The sequence below is a fragment of the Ctenopharyngodon idella genome, chromosome 8 (genome assembly GCF_019924925.1).
Source record: "Ctenopharyngodon idella isolate HZGC_01 chromosome 8, HZGC01, whole genome shotgun sequence".
NCBI classification, from domain to species: domain Eukaryota; kingdom Metazoa; phylum Chordata; class Actinopteri; order Cypriniformes; family Xenocyprididae; genus Ctenopharyngodon; species Ctenopharyngodon idella.
This window is the reverse complement of record NC_067227.1, coordinates 10,230,077-10,252,061: the sequence shown is the minus strand read 5'-3', so window position 1 is coordinate 10,252,061 and position 21,985 is coordinate 10,230,077. Positions and strand designations below refer to the sequence as shown.

The 21,985-nt window shown below is 41.1% G+C and overlaps 1 protein-coding gene across 8 annotated transcripts in view; it reads right to left on the bottom strand.

The window, feature by feature from the left end:
- Positions 1-355: 355 nt before the first annotated feature.
- Positions 356-21,985, bottom strand: part of LOC127517179 (serine/threonine-protein kinase WNK2-like) — a 68,930-nt gene continuing 47,300 nt past the window's right edge. For 5 of the 8 annotated variants that reach the window (XM_051902448.1, XM_051902447.1, XM_051902446.1 and 2 more), the window contains 6 exons: positions 20,550-20,767; positions 16,749-16,943; positions 11,196-11,294; positions 6,824-6,868; positions 5,819-6,093; positions 356-2,554 (listed from right to left, as the gene is read on the bottom strand). In XM_051902448.1, coding sequence (XP_051758408.1) covers positions 2,213-2,554; positions 5,819-6,093; positions 6,824-6,868; positions 11,196-11,294; positions 16,749-16,943; positions 20,550-20,767 — 1,174 coding nt within the window. In that variant the 3' untranslated portion in view covers positions 356-2,212. The remainder of the gene's footprint in view (positions 2,555-5,818; positions 6,094-6,823; positions 6,869-11,195; positions 11,295-16,748; positions 16,944-20,549; positions 20,768-21,985) is intronic. The other 3 variants (XM_051902450.1, XM_051902451.1, XM_051902452.1) reach the window with 3 other exon arrangements.

Below are 21,985 nucleotides of genomic sequence, written 5' to 3'. Positions count from 1 at the left end.
GTCAACAGTATGATTAATATCATGCATGCATGAATATATCAGGCAACATATTGGTATGAGCCAATATTAGTGTTTATTCTGTTAATGATCGCTGTCGACTGATATTTTTCTGTTCCTATTCAAACAGTATAAATGTGTCTGTGGCTGATTTCACAAGTGTGAATCCATCCTTTCCACTGGAATGTGTTTTTCTATATACTCCACGTCTTTCTCTTTACAGCTGTGTTTTTAAGGTGGTGTTCAGTATAAATTAAACATACAAAATCTTTTCTGTAAAAACATGATTTTTCCTCAAGAGAACTGCTCAGAAAATCACTGGCTACGCCTGTGAAAAACGACACAAGAACACAGTAGCTATTAAGCACAAAATATTTATTTATTCTTAATTAAACTTGAACACAGTCTTTGTGTTGTGAGTGCATTTTGTTTGGATCTGAGCGGAGCAAAGTAACGCAAACTAGGTGAATCAATCATTCACAGTCCATAACCAATGAAATCCACATCAGATCAGTGAGTCACAAACATGGCAAAGTGGAGTAATTATTGCCAGATATATTATCAACAAGAACAGAATATCAGAAACATCCCGGAAATGTTTCTCCTGCAGCAGATCATTGATTAACATCCTGTACAAATCCAACTGAACGGATGGAAAAACACATTACAGGACAGAAGCTGCATCAGAACAAACTGAGAAAATAAATACTAGAGGACTGTACAGTTCACAGCTTGGCAGTTGTGTGAGTCAGGGTGAAATCAAGAAGAAATATAACCCTGACTAAAGTTAAACGACAGAACGGAAAGATTAAATCATACAAACATACAAATAAAACCAGAGTTTATGTTTGGATGTAGATTTTGGATGCAAGTGTATTTGTGTGAGCTAGAACTCAAACTTTTATGAAAAACAACAATAAATATGAGTTACAACTAACAATTGCACTGCCCTCTTAAAAGAAATTAAAACTCATCATTAACACTGTGCAAGAAGGAATAAACTCAGCCACTACACAAAGCAAATAAAATGATGCATTTGGTAAAATAGTCAAACGTAAAGTAGTTTTTCAACAATGGCTAGCGTTCACATTATGGGTTGGGGTGATGCAGCACGTAACAGGGAGGTTAAATCGCATGCTATGTCAATCTGACACACTGATTCAAAGTCAAACCTGCATTCAGTCCCTGCGTTACGCACTTTGAGCACATAAATGCACATTTAGGTTTCCGCGACGCTTTGATGGCATGCATCGTTCATCAGATCATCGCAATGTAAACCAGTCGTTCCTCAAATCCGTTTGAGACTGTGCTTAGTGCAGTATTGCTTATGAATCGACTATAACCAATCAGATCAACCGCATTCATTCATCAATCTGCGCAAACTAACTACTAGTTACAATTCAAATGATTACGTTTATTGAATGCAAACTCGCTTTAACTGAAAGGGGGCTGCAAAAAAGGATTCTGAAAATAATAAACCACACTATTGCATTAGGAACAGAAGAGGAATGTTTTTTCTTCTTCTTTAGAACGGATTCATACCTTTCGAGGGAAAACTGGTGACCGATCAAGGCACTACATCATCCTGAATTGTGTTTTTTAATGTGGGGATTTGGCCAATGAAAGACACTCAAAAGTGCTGCAAATGCATTTTAAACAGAGTATTATTGGAAAGCAGGACTGATATTTCTGACCATAATCAATGCTGAGCACTGGGACTCTTTCATAAAACACGAGCAGAATTCAATTTCCATTTAGGTAAGAACGACTACATTTATTCTGCTCGTGTTTCAATAATTAGGCCCAATATGCCTGTTCATGCGTCCCTAAGTTAGTCAATCAGCAAAACGATTCTTTATGGCAGTGGAATTGAAGGCCATTACTCTCTTAACACTAACACACCTCAAATCAGATTCAATTCAGACGTCGAAACAAACAAACGTGCAAGCGGTGCCCACAGGACTGATCTGAGACAAACACTCATGCCCAAATTCACACACACACAAACTCACACCTCATATTTACAGGCTCAGACGCGTGTACGGTACAACAGCGATCTAAAGCACACAGACATCGAGGAGAGATTGTGGTTTGATCCTGAAGCCGAGTTAAAAACATGTTGCAGGAACTCGTCCAGGAGAAAACGTTTGTGTGATTATCCATCTGCATTGATTAGCCTTACACAAAACAGTGTTTGAAGCACAGGGCGGCACTCTCATGCAGTCCTGGCTTTGCTAGGGCACATCGGGGAGTCTGGGCTTTTGACCACCAGAGGAAATGTCTGCAGCATCGGGCTGGCCATGGTCGGATACGGGACCATCGCGGCCGTGCCAAACATGCCTACTGGACTGGGCAAACCGGACCACTGGTGTGGATACACAGGGGTGGGCATCATCCCAGCGAAGGGGGTGGTGGGCATCAGGTATCCGCCCCGCTGGAGTACGGGCGACGGGGTGCTGGTGATGCCGTGAGGCATGATGGGACCCAGAGCGGCTGACAGCGGACAGGACAGGGGTAGATGGAGCTTCACAGCCGCCGGAGGGATTGAGCCTCTTATCTAGAAGAGAAGAGAGAGGGGTAGAGAGAGAGAAAATAACACTGCTTTATGGTTTCTCATGGTTTATTTAAAAGGGTGAGCTGATTATAACTAGTTTATTCACTTTGCTTTGGACATTCGCGTTTCACATCGTTATTGGTAGTGATGGGCTCTTTCGAAACACTACTTCATGAAGCTACGAAACCTTTACGAATCTTTTGTTTTGAATCAGTGGTTCAGAGCGCGTATCGGAACTGCAAAAGTCACGTGATTTCAGTAAAAGAGGCTTCGTTACATCATAACTGTTTCAAAACATTTTGAAATTTCACTGGTTCACCACTAGGGTGATCTCTGTGAACCCATGAATCATGCGTCTATGGTTTTTACCTGATCTTTGATCTGTTTTATAGATTTGTAGACATTTTAATGAGACATTAGTACAATTAAAAGGAATAAAAGTAGTTAAAGGTGCAATATGTAATATTTTCTGTCCGCTAGAGGTCGCTTCAAAACAAAGGCGTAGCTTGATGACGCCAAGTTTGAGCGCGGAATCTTGGGACATGTGGTCTTCACCTCACAGCCGGTGGAAAACAATCAGGATAGGACTCGGGAAGAAATCATGTTCATGGATGCAATTATTAACGTTACTGTAGTATGAAGCAGAGCAGGACCGAGTGTTGTGGGAGCTGAACGAGGCCGCTGGAGCGATTGCGCAACACACGCCTCACGCGCAGCGGGACTTTTATTATGTCACAGTCGCCGGCGCCGCTTCCGCTTTTCCGGTCATGAGTATGAGGTAACACAGCTCTGTTTATCATATTAGATACATTTGAGTGTGTTGAAAATGATGTTCTAATGTTACTCTGTGCGTTCGCTCGGCGGCTGCTGTGAGACACTGTTGCACACTGCAGTAAGATAGATCGATTTTACAATATCATATTAAATGCTGGATGGCTTGTGTTGATAAATGGCATGCGATTCATTTTAAATTTTCATTAATTTTATTGTATGATGGAGAAAATGCTGTATTACTGTTACTAAAAACAAAGCTGCATCTGATTATGCTATGTCGCTATGTTAGCTACTTCATGAAATAGTGTTTTTCTCTGAGGCATGGTAAAGCATGGTACTCGCAAAAAAAAAAAAAAAAAAAAAAAAAATCAAGAAAATTAGATTTAAACAATAAGACTAAATGTGTTGAGCTATATAACAATAATTAGTATTCTGTCTATGAATATATAAAACAGTTGTTCCCTTGTCTATTAAAACATGTAATGTCTTTGGTGTTTCCATGGTTTCTACAAAATAAACCGGAAACCGAGGGTAACGCGGGTATGACGCAATTGACAGGCGACTCCTCACACGTCCCGGAGCCTTGATTAAAATTGCAATTTTCTCACGATTTACAAATAGTTGGAAACATTTGGGATATTGTAAGTACTCAAGTGAACAAAATATATAACACTGGCCTAGTGGTTTTTGAATATTTTACTGCAAAATCTTACATATTGCACCTTTAATTGATTGCATTTGATAGATTTTACTTTCAATAAAACATTTGCAATGGGTTTGTAAAAGGTGTTTTTATGCATGTTTGGCCTAAGTTTCCCTTTCGAATGGGAACTCGCACTGCATTCTAGGATGCTAATAGAGAATGCCTCCTGCATGACTGGTGTCTGAAGTATGTGCAAAAACACGACAATAGCATTGGCCGGCGACAGCCCATGATGTCACTACTGGTGCGACCAGAGTATAAATAGGGTGCCTGTAGTACATGTCATCCTCTTTCTTGTCTTCAGGATCCGTTTGTTTATGTACACGTGAAGACGATCACTCCGTATTGATACTCTGTATCATAGATGACACTACATGACCTGTGCGTTTTGTGTTTGGGTAAGGAGCACGTGCATTCAGCTCTCCAGGGAACTGAATACGCTCATTGTGAGGCATGCTTTGTGATGCATTCGCGAGACTGACAAGTAAGAAGCTTTTTCTTCTTCGTTCTCACCTGAGGGACAGTTTGCTTGAGCACGTTCGGCTCTCAAGGGAGTCGAAGGCACTCACAGTGATGTGTTTGTGACTGTTACACGCATGATTCTTGATTAGTGATAGAGTCTGGCTTTTGAACGGAGAACATTCTGCTCTTGAGGGAATTGAACACACTCTTTATGATGTGGTCACTGTGATAAGCTCCTTTGTTGTTAATTCTCTCTCGAGGGATGAGAATAGAGCGCCTGCACCCCGCAGCTCGGGTCCTGCGACCGACTTAGCGGTAGGCGGATTCAATCACAGAGCAAAAGTGGGTGGAGCAAAAGGAGAGTCTTATGAGATTCCTTCCCTTTCTGTTATTCTGCTATTACATATATGTGATGCCTAATTCTGTAGAATTAGATGCAAAGATTATGAAGGCAGATGTTATTTTAAAATCTGCCTCCTCCGCTGGCCCTCACAATATCAGCGCTCTGTGGTGGTGATCTCTGAAACCCGACAGGAAGTGGTTTTGCCCTAGCTGCGAACCCTTCCTAGTTGTAGGCACCTTTGTGAGTGCTGGAGTCTAGAGAGCCCGTTTATGCCTCGGGTTTGACTGAAGAGTAAAATCCTCCCCAAGCCGGGTCTTAAAGCAGGGTCCTCCAGTCCCTGGGATCAGCGCTTTCGATCTCGAGAACCCGATAGAAAGTGGGGTTTTTTCACCCTGTTTACGAAACCTTCTTTGTCGTAAAGCACCTTCGGGAGTGTCTGGACTTTTGAGATCCTATGAAGATATTTGTTTCTGAGTGGTTGCAGCTAGCACTTAGCTTTCCCCTTAATGGCAATGTTTTCATGGTTGAGTGTAAGTGGAACCCTTAATAGTAGGATTCTTAACTCCCTAAGAGAGAGCTTGGTTTGTTGCTGGAGTCTCAGTTGAGCATTTATAATGGCACGGCTAGCATTTTTGCCTAGCCCCCTTATACTTTGTGATCTGCTGACCAAGGAAGGCTCGGAGCTCTTTTGGGCTCCAACAGGAAGTGGTCTGTTCACCTTTGACAAACCCCTAATGTTGTACAGCACCTCTTGAGTGCTGAAGCCTAGAGACCAAATCATATTACAGGCTTCACAATGGTTGTAGCTAGCCTTAGCTGGTAGCTCCCATTGGTCATTTAGGATGAGCATGGAGTAGAACCTTCCTGGTTATGGGCAATGCTCAAGTTTAATGCTCAAACTGCAGCATTTCACACTAAAGATGAACATTTTTCCATGCATAATAGGTCCTCTTTAGGGTTCTGGATGACAAACAGAATATAGTACCTGATTGTGAACTCTGGCCATTGGAGTGTGGCTGGTCTGGAAGGTGTGATGAGATCTCTGTGGTCTTGTCTGACACACAGAGGGGCGGGGCTGAGGGGCAGAGGCAAGAGTCTCTTTCGCCCAATCATCAACCAGCTTGTGTAGGTCATCTGTGAATGTGCCAGTCTTATTGTTGCTGTTGTTGGCTTGAGCCTGAACGAGCGCCGTGATTGGCCGGGGCGATGAAGCCGGCATGGCCGCGGATGATGATGATGAAGCACCAGGATTATGAGACCCTGAGAAAGAGACAGAGAAAGACCTTAAGCTCAGAGAATTCACCCCGAAGTTCTCTGTAACCAATCCGCTGCTCACTGACAGATGATGTGATTTGTCACGTTATGCAGTTATGTCACGGTCAATCGTTACTCATTACTAGAGGTGTAAATATTTGCTCAACAATGACTTTATTCAATAACAATTTTAAAGTTAATTAAATTTTCAACATGTTTACACTATCATTCAAACGTTTGGGGTCAGACTTTTGAATAACACATGCAGTTTAAGAGTCAGACACCAATCAACCCAAATCAAGGTTTGTTCCCACCTCAGTAATGAACATGTAAGAACAGACACTGAGTATGTACTTGGAATGTGTGGATCTGATTGTATGTTTGTGTGTTTCTTGTTGTGCACTTTCTAGCCTAAGATCAAGCAGCTGGATGATTACAGAACCAAACAAAGAACAAAGCAATACACATATGCACTTAAATGACCAGGAATACAGAAATCACAAAGGTTTCAATAAGCACTTGACTGCATCAACCATGCACTAGAAAAAAACAAAACAAAAAAACAAGTCAAATGAATATAAAGAACCAAAATGGTGACACACATTTCACAATCTGCTGCTGCAAAAACACTCATCACACAGGCGATTGCTCATGCCAACAAAAGAAATTACAAGTAAAAAAATAGAAAGAAAGAAAGAGGGACTAGGAGCGAAGAAGAAAGGAGTGGGATATTTACTACTGCTGCGCTCTTTCCCTAGACATAGTCGTTTCAGAGTGGACCCTACAAGAGCAAAACAGCAAAGACAGAGACATTAGGGGGCGGGGAAAAGCACACGGCACAGCCCATTGGACAAGCTGCTGCACAGGAAAACATAGCGACCAATCAGTGAACAGATACAGAATCAGGTGCAGGGAGGCTTCATCTGTGATCTCATGAGGTGTCAGTGGGTGATGTGTTTGAATGGCTCATGAGCTAAAAAGGCCTTCAAGCCTAGACTCTAAATGAGGCCCAACACTCTTGTTTGACTAAAATGTCCTACTTGACCCCACGAACAGTCATGTGAAAAAGAAAGTACACCCTCTTTGAATTCTATGGTTTTGCATAATGAAAAACCATCTGGTCTTTAAACGAAGTAAATAGAACCCATTTATTTAACCTATTTATTAATTTAACAAAAGATTAAATTAATTGAGAAGCCATGTGTGAAAAACTAAGTACACCCCATGATTCAATAGCTTGTAGAACAACCTTTTAGCAGCAATAACTTGAAGTAATCATTTTTTTATATGACTTTATCAGTCTCTCACATCAATGGGGAGGAATGTTGACCCGCTCTTCTTTACAATGTTTAATGAGTTTTGCAGGCATTTAAGGTCTCTTAAGGTCCCACCACAGCATTTCAGTCAGGTTGAGGTCTGGACTTTGACTGGGCCATTGCAACACCTTGATTCTTTTCTTTTTCAGCCATTCTGTTGTAGATTTGCTGGTGTTCTTGGGATCATTGTCCTGTTGCAAGACCCAATTTCGGCCAAGCTTCAGCTGTCGGACAGATGGCCTCACATTTGACTCTAGAATACTTTGGTATACAAAGGAGCTTATGGTTGACTCAATGACTGAAGGTGCCCAGGTCCTGTGGCTGCAAAACAAGCCCAAATCATCATCCCTCCACCAGCGTGACGGACAGTTGGTATGAAGTGCTTGTGCTGATGTGCTGTGTTTAGTTTTCTGTGCATTATGGCCAAACATCTCCACTTTGGTCTCGTCTTGTTCCAGAAGTCTTCTGGTTTGTTCAGATGCAACTTTGCAAACTTAAGCCATGCTGCTGTTTTTTTTTTTTTTTTTTTTTAGAGAGAAGAGGCTTTTCTCCTGGCAACCCTTCCAAACATGCCATACTTGTCGCATCTTTTTCTAATTGTATTGTCATGAACTTTAACATTTAAATGAGGCCTGTAGAGTCTGAGGTGTCGCTGTTTTGTAGTTTCTCAGAGCATTGCACAGTCTGACCTTTGGGTGAATTTGCTGGGATGTCCTCTCCTAGGGAAGATTGGCAACAGTCTTGAATGTTTTCCCACTTGTGAATAATCTTCCTCACTGTAGAATGATGTTATGAAATGGCCGTATAACTCTTCTCAGATTCATGGCAGCAACAATTGCTTCTCTAAGATCATTGCTGATGTCTTTCCTCCTTAAGGCCTTTGCACACTGAGTCCGAAATGTTCGTATGCGTTTTTTCGTATTCGTGATCCTAAAAATTCGGCACGCACAGAGACCTTGCACACTGAGTCCGATGCGTATTAATGAATCCGTTGCGAAAATATTCGAAAAACAATACAAAATGGAGTCTTCGAGCAGTGAGTATGATTTATTTGTCCTCTCTCTTCTTAAAAAGAGAAAAAGAAAGAGGAAATATTGGGTCCATCCAATCCCGAGATTGCGTAGAGAGGAAAGAGAGTTCACCTCATCAAGGAGCTGCGTGATTATTCCGAGCGTTTCAAAGTTTACTTCAGGATGTCAGTGGCTCAGTTTGATGCTTTGCTAGCGATACTGGCACAATCTGTCTTTGTATTCTGTCTCTTTGTATTCCGCACTTTGTTTGTCATTCAGTGCTACTGCTTTGTGCTGTAGACGATGTGGATCAATTTGTCAGATGGCATTCGATTTTGGTGTTCGCTTGTACGGTGGCTCGGGATTGTCAAAAGTCTATCACAATGCGTGCCACTGATGTGAAAAACGCAGAAAATCGAACCTGATCCGATTTTTTTTTTAATGATGGACGAAAGTTTCAGAGGCAGTGTGTAAACGTGATTGACACAACGTGAGGTTGTATTTATTTTTTAACGTGCGAAAATTTCGGACGCGATTTTCGGACTCAGTGTGCAAAGACCTTTAGCATTGTGTTAACACACACCTGAAGGCTCCAGACCAGCAAACTGCCAAAACTTCTGCTTTTATAGAGGTGATCACACTTGCTGATGATCAATTAATTAAAAGGCATTTGATTAGCAGTGCCTGACTATTACTTACCCTCGTAATTCCTCTGCAAGCAGTAAGGGTGTGCTTATTTATTTTTTTTTTTTACACATGGATTCTCCATTTTGGCCGAGGTTTTGTTAAATAAATAATGAAACTGTGTCATGTGTTGTTCATCTGAGGCTGTATTTACCTCATTTTAAGACCAGCCAAAGACCAGATGATACGTAAAACCACTGAATTCAAAGAGGGTGTACTTTCTTTTTCACATGACTTTATAGAGCAAATAACCTCAGAGCTAAAAGATACGCACTAAAAGCCACAAAAATCTAATTTTGATTTCATAGGGTCTTTAAAAGTCAAGACTAACTAATTGAATCATTGCTCTGTTGCTTACAATCATATATGGTACGCGTCTGTGGCCGTGAGTGAAAATATTGAGCATGTAAGACTAAAACTGAACTGTTCTCCTCCTAAACCTCCACTTTTAACACTTTCCCCGCCACTGACAAGTTTTTCTGACAATCCATGTTTTCAGGGGGTGCTATTACACAGCTTCTGGAAGGAGTACAGAATCTCCGGATCAAAACACAGATGAAGAAGCACAAACAAGCGATAGAAGCATTGCTGATGCAGATGTAAAATAATGCGATCATCAAACATCAAACAGATCTACTCCATCTGTGTTTCTGATCATCGTTCTGAATCCCATCCGGACGAAGTCTTTGACAAAAACTTGATTTTCTCAGCTTTATGTTCAAAATGTTGCTTTATGAAACTTACACATATTCAAGTGTTGATAAAAAGAATCCCTGAATCTAGAAAAAAAAAATTTTTCATTTAAAAGCAGGGGTTCTGTTCTTTCTTTTCATATATTGCATGTTCATATATTCATACAACAAAATATAATGGGGGCCATGAAAGTTTTGTGAAAATGACAAAAAATGCTGCCGCTGGCTGGGAACTTTGGCTGGCGGGGAAAGATTTAAAAGCATCACCATTTAAAACCAAACAACAAACATCTGGATGCATAAAACATACTTTATCCATCTCAGAGACGGCATGAGTTATTTATACAGTATAATATTTTAAACAGAATTTCCATTAAGCTTTTTCAACAAAGGAAAATTATAAATGAAAATGAAGCATTTAAAAAGGAAACTACTGAAACATGAGTACAACTAAAGTGCTGCATGCCGAATTTTAAATTTCACTAATAAATTACAAAAGCAGAAATAAAAGGAAATTTTCCACACAATGAAGGTTAGAATAATGACTAAATCATAACTTTGACGAGGAGGGAAACCAAGTATAAAAATAAACTGGCTTCCTAATCACAGCTATGATGCACTGGTGGGGAAATTCATGTTTTTGTCCAAAATGAACCCTCACCTAGAGGAACAAAACACTACAAGCCAAAAGTAACAGAAACACAGGGTAAATATAATATGCATCTGGGACAGTGTCATATTAGAATCATGCAGGTGACAGCCAGAGAACAGGAAGTGAGGTAAAAAATTCCAAATACAGCCCTGATGGTTTCCACAGCAACCTGCTTGTGCCCTTGGCATGCTCGTCTTCCGACTCCAAACATGAGACGGCACGTCAATCATCGTCTCATTGGGGTTTTACGTAGAGTGAAAGAAAAGAAGGCACATATACATATAGACGATACAAAAGCTTTGGCAGACAAATCCATACACGCTCTCTGCTTTTGATTAAATGTTGGGAATGGCCATGTTTGGGGGGAAGACAGCTCACGTTATCAGTCAAAGCTGCAGCCCAGCACAAAGCGTTTGTAAAGAAGACAAATTGAAGGCCAGAAGGGTAGACATCCAGCTCTTTCCAAGAATAGGATACACTTGGGTTGTAGAGGAACAAATCCCAAAATGGGAAATTTTTGACTTTTTATTAGTTGCGGTATATTGTACCATATTCATGGAAAGTGCCATCTGACATGAAGATGGAAATGAAATGGCTGAGAATGCCTGATGATCACTGAATGAGTGTGTGTTAGTGGATGCCTACATATGAGAAATGCAGTACAGAAAAACCAAAACAAATCACGAGAGAAGAGCAGAAAGAAACAGGGGAAAGGAATTATGAGTAATAGAAGAAAAGTAGAACAAATACAAACAGATGGACATAGACACGGGTCCACTGAGGAATCTAGTGCGCGGTTTGCTACTAGATTTATAGGTGATTCGCTCGGATGTTTGGTGGTAAACGGTCCAGCCTGTGGAGAAATGAATATAAGAGGGAGAGAGAGAAAGAGAGAGAGAAAGAGAGAGAGAGAGAGAGACAGGTGTAACAGCCGACACAGGCAGCGATCAGATCAGTACCCCATCAACAAGCATCATATCAGCAACACACCACAACACGGGTCAAGCGTCTCAGAAAACAGTGGTTAATGTAGATGTGGAAGTGTGTACATGTGCCTGTGTGTTTCTAACAATGGGAATGCTTTTCTGGAATTGACATAATAGGTCACAGTCTTATGTATCATTAGCCACTTTCACACATGAAACCCATTTACGTTTACAGAACTGTCGCATTAGCCATTCACTCAAAGAGGTTCAGTTGGTTTAACTGGTTTAACTACACTAGTATGCTGGCAAAAGTCATGTTTTTTTTTTGTTTTTTTTGCATCGACAACCATTCTAAATAATCCATGATGCAAATATTTCATTAGATGTTTTACCGACTGGCATTTTCCGTCATTTCACTGCTCAAGAAAGTCCTTAGTAAAGCGTTTGGGACAGTGCGTGCTGTCAGCATGTTAGGATGCTGTTTCCTTTCGCAGGTTCATTCGACGCGTTGTCAGTATAACGGAAGCAAGCTAGTAAGAGCTGTGCATGTAAACCTCACTCCCCTGGCCTCATGAAGCACGTTAGCGGCTGTCTCTAGAGATTGTGGTCTTTAGCATCCTTGTTAGCACGCCCTCCTTCCATGCTGGAGACACCATTTAGAATCCCGCTCGGACCGGGTCAAGTAGGACCAGTTACATAACACATCATGCGAACACCCTCCAAGTGTGCTGATTGTCTGAAACACATAGAATCACACCGATTCATTGGCTGATGGCACTACTGCTGCCCTCCATGTCGCGCATTGCTGGTGCCTCAAAAGGACGTACCATCACCTCGCAGATTTCTCTTCTTCAAGATGTGATTTTTCTAGCGCATGTTTGTTAGGAGTTTCAGACTGACGTTCTTCTCCAAAGTGGTCAGGAAGCCAGGCCCGCTTTGGCTTATTCTTAGCTTTGAGATGTGGTGACCGATGCAGCCCAGCCAGAAGCGCAGTCTAAGTTAGAGGAATGCTTATTGACCGGCCATAGTATGTGTCCGCCTTGCAGGTTGCTGCCATATTTCCAGGACCTCCAAAAGATTTTTAGGTCCTGGAAGCAGCCCTTTTTGCCACACATCACAAATCCGATCCTGACTTTACCAGTATCTCTGATATGATGGAGCAGGGGTGTGTTGAAATGCCTGCAGTTGAAGAGGCACTTGCTACTCATCTCTCACCGTCTTCGGTCCCATCTTGGAAGTTGCGGCCAAGCCCTGCAGGACTACATCAGCCCTTGATCGGTAATTCCTATATTACTGCCAGTCAGGCGGGTGAGGCATTGGATACTATGGTGGCTTTTCAGGCATACCAAGCTGATGTCTATAAGGATATGGATGAAGTTGCTGACTTGACTCCTGAGACAGTCAAGGAGCTCACACGAACGACTGACTTGGTGCTTCAAGTATATGCCTCATGCGATAAAGGCATTCTATGGCTGGGTTGGCGCCGACCGAGAGACATCCGCGGTTCAACCTCATGGATATACATGAGAGAGAAGTCGGCTGGAATTCATAACCCATAAGCGCATCCAGGGCTGGCAGCCAAGGCCTCCCGACCTGCAGTGCTGAAGAGCCGTTCCTAATCGAGGGGTCTCAGAATAGAGGATGTACCTTCAGAGAATTGTGTCAAAACGGCTAAAGTCTATTTGCTTTACTTCTCGCTGTTCTCGAGATTCTGTTCTGCTAGTTCCTCCACTCAGATGACGGCAGAAAAACAGTGCGTTTTGATATACGATCTTCTCGCTTGTGTTCCATGCAACAAAGCCTTTGGAGCACAGGAGTTGTGCCTCAAGTCACACGTTCACGATGATGTGGTTACAGGGTGCATGCTGCTCAGCCACTTCAGGGTCCCCTTCAGGAAGGTCTACTACAGATAGAGGCACAGAACGATTCTATACCCCTCATATCTCTTGCACTGACCAGAGACATAGAAGGCTATCACTGTTCTGCACACTATCAAGGCAATTTGATCAGCTAGTATGGGGCTAAATGGTCAATTGGTCAACAAAGTCCTCTTTCACAGGTGTAAGTTGTAGAATGCCTGACTTGTCTTTCAGTTAATCTGGCAGGTTAGCAACTTCCGATAAGTGCGTTGTGTTTGGTTCTGCGAACCATAGAAAAGGGGCATACCATCCTGCCTGCCTCATTTCAATGGAGTACACGCCATAATGATAGGCATTCTGGTGGCTCTGATTTTATTGCAGGAAATGCACTCCCTGTTAGAGAAAGGAGCCATAGTGGAAATGCTTCAATATCAGCAGAAATTCAGTTTCTATAGCCAGTATTTTCCAGTGCCAAAAGCGGACAGCAGTTTGCAGCCAAACCTGGACCTGCATCTGCTGTGAACTTTATTATCAGAAAGTGCAGTTTCAGAATGTTGACGCAGAGTCACAGGAACACAGGAAGTTCCTCAGGTTTCCATTTGGGGGCAAAGCTTACTATTTTCTGGCTTACTACATCCTTTCAGCCTGGCCCTCATACTTCCTTATACATTCATGAAGTAAATGGAATCTGCTCTGGAATCTGTTGCAACTTCAGGGCGTTCGCATTTTAAATTACCTCCACAATTGGCTGATTTGGAGTATTGGCATCTTGACATTATCCCTATGGGCAGATTCTGTCAGCATGACTATTACGACAAACACCTCATCAGCAGGTGGAACGCATTTTGCAAAGAATGTCAAGCTTATGGAGTCCAGAAGGGCGATCATCTCATGTGGCACTTAAATTGCCTGCAGATTAGAGGTCTTCTTGGGTCCTAAAATCTGTACCCGAAAAACCCAACTAGAGACAAACCCGATAAAATTAAACCCGAGTCTGAACCAACCCGACAGCATTTAGCCTATTTTCGAACCCGACTGGACCCGAACATAAACAGCATTGATGTGTCCACAGCCTGCAGCCCCGCAGTCAGTCACGAAAAAGCCCGGTGTCCTGCTGACTGATTTGGCCGCTGCTCCATTATTTTCATTTATTTATTTATTTACTTATTTAATATTACTTCATATTATTGTCTGCTGAATGGATACACGTTATTTCTGAGTTCGGCTTTCAATTGTGACCAGTGGATTTGGATTTGTGTTTGTCTGCAACACTATTTACCTCACCTCTGGCAAAGGGCTTCTGCACACAAAGAAGAAAAGCCCTGCATGAACACACAGTGTAATGAAGCAAGTGGCTTTTCCTGGTGGATCTCATCGCTATAGGATGGATTTCTGTGTGTGAGGTTACAAACGTTTGTTCCTCTTCTACTGTACATGCGTTTCTCAAAAATGCACTTGACGTGAACGCGCAAGTACGAGCTGAAGTGCTGAAATGTCAATCAAATCGTAATGTTATTTACCTAACCATAAGATGAATAAATTTTATTTTAATCCATGCTGACGGCTGTCGGAAATGGTAGGCAAAAATGTGGAGCTAAGTCTAAATGCGGATGCGTATGGAGCCCATTGCATGTAGAAGCACGGATTCAAAGAGAACTTAGAAAAAGTGAGATAACGTTGCCATAGAATTGTTTTAAATAATAAAATTGTTAAATGCCTGACATGGTTTCTCGGGTCCATTCGGAAAAAGCACATTTATTTTAAATTACCCGAGACCCCAGGCCACTGATACTGAACCTGACCCCTGTCCAAGGCACTCAAAGTTTTGGACCCGAACCCGCTCGGGTCTTGGGTTTTTGGATCCAAGTGGACCCGCGAAGACCTCTACTGGAGATGATTGCAGTTTTGCTACTTATAAGTGATTTCTTTCCGGGCATTTGAGACTGTTATGTGATTGTCAGAACGGACAACATGTCAGTAGTTTCTTACATAAACCACCAGGGGGAATGCGTTGGTGATCCATGTGTTGTTTAGTGGGCACATTCTTCTTTTGGCGCAGAACAAGGTTCTGTCACTGAGGGCGGTGCATATCCCAGGTCAGTTGGGTGTGAGAACAGGGTTAAGGCCAGAGAATGGAGGTTGCATTCTCATACCATGGGTCTGATTTGGCAGGACAGCCCAGTTCCCCTTTGGTTTGTCTCCTCCAACTCTTGGGATAAACTGGCTCATGCGTGGCTAATGGCCCACCTGTGTGCCTTCCCACCGATAAGAGTACGGGAAGTGAGTCTTCTGTTGGTGGCACCATTTTGGCCATTCTGCATATGATTGTTGGATCTGGTGTTTCTACTGGATGAGATTCCTTGGGAAATACAGATCTGAGTGGATTTACTTTCCCAGGCTAGGGGCAGCATGTGGAAATATATAGTGCATTCACAAAATATAAAGACTGCGTTGCATTTTACTCACTTTCTTGCACGGCATCCTGGTTTTACCAGGATACTTACTCTAGTTTTTCTCAACTTATTAAAACAGAGGGTCTGAATACACATCTAACCGATTTTATTTCTATTCTCAGTCCTTGTTTTGAAGCACATCTTGTTTTGGGGATTTTCTCCTATCCTTCTTTGTAGAACCTCTCAAGCTCTCAAGTTGAGAGCGTTGCTGTTCCACAATCATTCGGTCCTAAACAGATTCTCAGTGGGGTTAATGTTAAGGCACTGGTCAGGCCACTAAAGATCATCAGTTGGAAGATGAACCTTCAACCCAACGGGAGGTCCTGAGCTCTGTTTCCTCAGTATCTTCCTTATATTTTGTGGGGCTTTTACAGGTTACTTCAAGTGTAAAGGTGAAAGGAAACAATAGAAGAATCAGGAAATGACATACCACTTAATTTGGCAAAATACAAAAGATAATTTGCCGTCCCGCTTACACGACTTCTAAATGGAGACATTTACGGCAAAGACTAAATGTGTGAAAGTGTCTACTGACCCGTAAGAATGTTTTATACACAGTTATGAGAATCATGCAATCTTTTAAACTTCCTTTGCTGTCCATGATATCATGTGACAAAGCAATTAAGGAGCCGTTTAAATGTCACATTCTGGCTGACTCCATTTAAACGAAGTAAATGAGTGTAGCGCACATGAGAGACTGTGAAATAACCCCATGCGTGTGAGTGAGTGAGATATGTGACAAAAACAGAGAAGGAGAGAGATATGATAGTCATAGAGAGGCATCTCTGACACTTTTGTCTTCTGCATATCAGCTATAAATGACTGTCACGCTGCGTCTGAGCCAGGCGGCGTGCGTATCGAATAATAAATCGTATGGTTTGGTTTCTGTGGGTTGCTCCAAACACTAAAGTCCTGCTTCACATAATCTGTGATTGTTAGTACATGCATTTTGCTGTCAGTGAGATGCTTGTTGCACCGTGGCTGGTTAAGGCAGACGCAGACGCATTTACAGCAAATATGTGCAGCAGCATATGTTTGACAGGGATAACAGCGGCGTGAGTGTGTTCACCTTGTCTGGATGGTGTGTGTGTGGTAGGGCCATAGATGTTGTCAGAGGACAGAGAGCCCTTGAGCGAGCAGGGCTGCTGAGTTTGGACCGGCTCCAGCGGTTCTGACATGGGACTGGCAGTGCTGGAACCCACAGAGCTGTTGCTCAGAACCGAGCTCTTGACCGGAGACCCCGACGCACTGGAGCCCGTCTCAGCTACAGGAGAACACAGATGGTTGATGGTGACAATCTGGGGTTTTACAGTGCGATAGTGAATGAATGGGTAGGAAATCCAACTAGGAGGAAGCTTTCAAAGTTTAGAAGAATCTAGACAAATTAAAATTAAAGAAAGTGGAAGAGGTGGGATATTGGAAAACGTTGTTATTGAAGATATTATTATTATTATATTGGCTTGACTAAGCCAAAATACTGTTCTACTATTTAAAATATTTAAAAAAAACTATTTAAAAATAAAATTTCTGTCATTAATTATTCACCCTGATGTCGTTCCAATCCTGTAAGACTTTCATTCATCTTCAGAACACAAATTAAGATATTTTTGATGAAATCCGAGAGGTTTCTGTCCCTCTATTGACAGCTACGCATCTACCACTTTCAAGCCGCAGAAAGGTAGTAAAGACATCATTAAAGTAATCCATGTGACTCCAGTGGTTTAACCTCAACGTGAGCCGTTTGTTTGTGCAAAAAAACTATTTACTACTTTATTTACAAAATCTCTGATGCATTCACGCAACAACGTCTGCTCTCGCATCAACACAACATGCATGCGTCGTGGTGCTCTCGCACTTCAGAGATTATTTTGTTTATAAAGTGGCAAATTATGTTTTTTTTTTTCCTCAAACAAACCGCTCGCATTGCTTCATAAAATTGAGGCTAAACCACTGCAGTCACATGGATTACTTTAATGATGTTACTACCTTTATTACCTTTCTGGGACTTGAAAGTGGTAGTTGCGTAGACTGTCAAAGGAGGAACAGAAAGTTCTCAGATTTCATCAAAAAGATCTCCCCAAAAAGTCTTACAGGTTTGGAACGACATGGGGGGAGAGTAAATGATGACAGAATATTCATTTTTGGGTAAACTAACCCTTTAAGCTTTCAAGCACAGACCTTTACTGACTAAGTATATTTTATGGATCCAACTTATGGAATTCGGACTTCCGAACAAACCCAAACCTCTATTGAGGGGGTGAAAACTTTTACACAATAACTCTTATAGAGTATTTTAGGTACATCAATCAAGTTCTGACTTTCTTGTCTATCTATTTATCCATATCTTTTTTTTCTATCTGTCTACAGTAGTGGCCAACATCGCCCTCTCTCTCTCTCTTTCTATCACTAGCCTCCAGCATACTGTCTGACCATAAAACTTTAAATGATGGTTCAAACTATTTTTAACTTTTAGACAAGGCTTGGTGAAGTCAACATCACATTCAGAATTTAGTTTTTTTATTATTAATTGTGTATTATTAGTGGTCACTTACTATACACACACATACTTACAGTTATGAGTTTGAACAAATCACTAAAGTTAAGTGTTTAACTTCGAAGTGCACCTCATGCTGTTTCAGATACGAATGATTCCACATGTCTTGTTGGGGAAAGTGTGCTGTTACTTTAAGTGATCAGACAGACAATAAAACAGCTGACTGTGGTGCTGAGCTTTGCTGACCAAACTTGTACAGTTTCTTTAGAAATGAGTTCAATTTAAAATGTACTAGATTTGATGCTTCACTGTCTTTGTCATTTGAGCCGAGCTAATAAATGGTCCGTGTGGCGCACGGTTCAAACGACTAGCGCTGTTTTGTTCCACTTTTGTCATTTAATGTTTCACATATGCAACATATTTTACTCATAAATTTGAGGGTATTCGGTCTAACATACCATCTTATAGTTCTTCTCCTCTAGAAACCCCTCCTTGTCAGAGCTCTCTTTCGCTTTTTCAACCCATGTCACCTTCACAGCTCTTTGATATTGTTTCTAATATGAAGTCTTCTTTCTGCCCTTCTGATGTTCTGCCTTCGCATATTTTTAAAGAGGCTTTTCCAGCTTTAAATTTGGTCATTACCGCTATTATTAATGGCTCTCTAGTCAATGGGGTGGTACCTGCCACTTTTAAACAACCGTTGTTAAAAAAGCATTATCTTGATCAGCGGGTCATGAATAATTACAGACCCATTTCCAAACTATCTTTTATTTGAAAAGTCTTGTAAAAAGTTGTCTATTGTCAGATTTATTCGTACCCAAGTGCTTTTAGTATTTTTTATATATTTCAGTCTGATCAGGGGGCTACACAGTACTGAATCTGCTTTATTGAAGGTTACCAATGATATCTTTATTATTATATTTAAGTGCAGCATTTGACACAGTAGATCATGATATCCTTTTACAAAGACTCGATCATGTAGCTGGGTTTCAGGTGCCTGTGCTGGAGTGGTTTGCCTTTTATCTCAAGGAGAGAACTTTTTCTGTTAACATAGGAAATCATTTCTCATCCTGTGCTCAAATTTCCTATGATGTTCCCCAGGGTTCCATTTTGGGTCCCCTTCTTTTCTCTCTATATATGCTTCCTCTAGGTCATATTATTGAGAGGCACAACTTATCATATCATTTCACGCCGATGACACTCAGCTTTATCTTCCTGTTAAAAATAATAGCTGTTCTGTGTCTAGTTTGTTTGATTGTTTGCATGACATAAAATGCTGGATGGACATGAACTTTTTACAGCTAAACAACGATAAAACTGAAATAATCGCCTTTGGCCCATCAGCTCTGACACTGTCAATCAGCTTGGTCTCCTCTCTACTAATGTGGACAACAGTGTCAAAAATCTTGGTGTCATTTTGATTCCACACAGTGTTTTTATAAGCAGATTAGTGCTGTTGTGAAAAGCAGGTTCTTTCAGTTAAGATCCATTGCTAGAATCAAGATGATGCTCTCTAAGAAAGACCTCGAAACTGTTATTCATGCATTTATAACATCAAGGCTGGATTACTGTAATTCGCTCTATCTAAGTTTGCCTAAATCATCTGTAGATCGTTTGCAAATGGTACAAAATGCGGCAGCCAGATTACTAACTGGCTGATTAAAACATGAGCACATCACTTCTGTTCAGTGATGATTCAAAGTGAAAATTTTGCTTTTCGTTTTTAAAGCTTTACATGGACTTGCTCCTCAGTATATTTGTGATCTTCTCACCCCGTACACTGCTTCAAGATCCCTTCGATCATCCAGTAAATTACTACTGTTGACGTTTTAAAGCTAGGGGTGGCCGGGCTTTCTCGGTGGCTGCTCCTATAGTCTTCCTCTCCATATTAGATCTTCCGTTTCTATGTTTAAATCCTCTTTGAAAAACTATTTGTTTTCTTTATGTTTTAAATGAGGGTGTAAATTTTCACTTGTCCATTTTGGTATTGTCTAATCTTTTAATTTCTTTAAATTTTGTTTTATATTTTCTTGTACAGCACTTTGGCTTCAACATCTGTAGCTTTTAAATGTGCTTTATAAATCAAACTAAACTAAACAGAATGGCACGGCGGTCTGCAACACATGCGCAGCATTATTTGTATAGTGTAAACATTATAATCAAACATTTATCAAACTTTTTGTTACTTTATCAAAGAAAATTATATTGTATTGATAATCATTAATGTTTAATTGCCCAGCCCTATTTACAATAAATGTAAATTGTTCTTTATCCAGAACAGCATTTTGTTGACCATGGGGGCCAAAATATAGTGAGACCAGCCCTTCAATCATCTAAAGCTGTTACTCCGACACACACAAACGCCTGCATACATACTAGAGCTGTTGCTTCGGTTGCTCCTAAGCTGTTGCACCATGGGATTGAGCAGTCGGCTTCCCTTCAGCTTGTGTTTGGAGGCTCTGCGGCGGCGGCCTGAAGGCGGCACTGCATGCAGGAAGCCCACGCTGGGTGGAACAGGCCGACCTAACCGAGAATACAGCTGCTCGATCTCTCCTCTCTGAAGGGCCTGAAGCTCGGAGATCTCCTTCATGTGCCTGCAGGGAGAAAACATTGTGTTATGCGTTTCAGTTGCTTGTTTTCCACGATGGTGACTTTAGAGTGATGATTGCATGCAAGAAGAAACATGAAGAGTGATTCTGCTGGGGAAATGCTCTATTTGGCCGGTGAAATTCAGTTTCACAGGCTGGTGGGTGATAATTTTGTTGTGAAAAAAAATGTGAAAAACCTGCATCAGAAGCGTCACTTTTGCTTATGTGTTTGTAAGATAAAAGATGAAGCAAACCGCATTGACAAAAGGACACAAACCCAATTTATCTTGAACTTCAAAGGCCCTTTAGTATGTTTAATAAGAGTTTAGTTTGAACAGTGTCAGATGCAGACAGAGTGAGTTTAATGCAATCAAGAGATGCTTTCACCAGCGCATAGCTTACATTATAACTATCAGAATTTCAGTTTTGCAACAGTTTGCCATAACTGTGTATAACCAAACCAACTATAGCAATAACGTGTGCATGTGTGTCAAGCACGCAACAGAGAACTTAGTAAAATATGTATTTTCATCCATCATAAAACTTATATTTTTATAACAGTAACTGTAAAGAGGACTTAATTTAGGCCCTACAGGATTACAGCAACGTAAAAGCATATTTTCTATGTTAATCAGAGTTTTAATGTTAAAAGCATTTAATGTGAGTTTGAATATCATACTGTGTGACCTTTATAGCCGTACTGAAAGTGACAATGGATAATCCACCTCAGATCTTGAAAATAAATCAAAGGAAACAAGAATATTCAAACTGTGAACAAACAAGTGTGTTCTATGACTAGAGCTCATTTCAGTCACTCAGTATGTATTTTTAATAATATTAAAATGGTGTAATATTTATGAATTTGATTGTGCTAAACCATTTGGTTGCGAGTGCAGTGTGCTTGCAGAGAGACTCCGCCCACACGCTCTTCTGATAGGCTGTGATTTGGGATTGATTTTTTTTGCTGCTTGTAGTCATGTCGCATATCATTTTGACTTTAATATTAAAGTCAAGATGATACGCTGTTTGTTTTATGCGATATTTACCAGTATAACGAGGAAAAAAAGTAGGAGGGGACTTGATTTAATCAATTGGGAAATAAACATATGGTGAAAAGTGTTTTTATATGTTATGTGATGATGTTGTTGGCCAAAAAAGACAAGTCGTTTCAGAAGTGAAGCAATTATTACATTGTGGTCAAAGATTACTAAGTTTAATAATGTG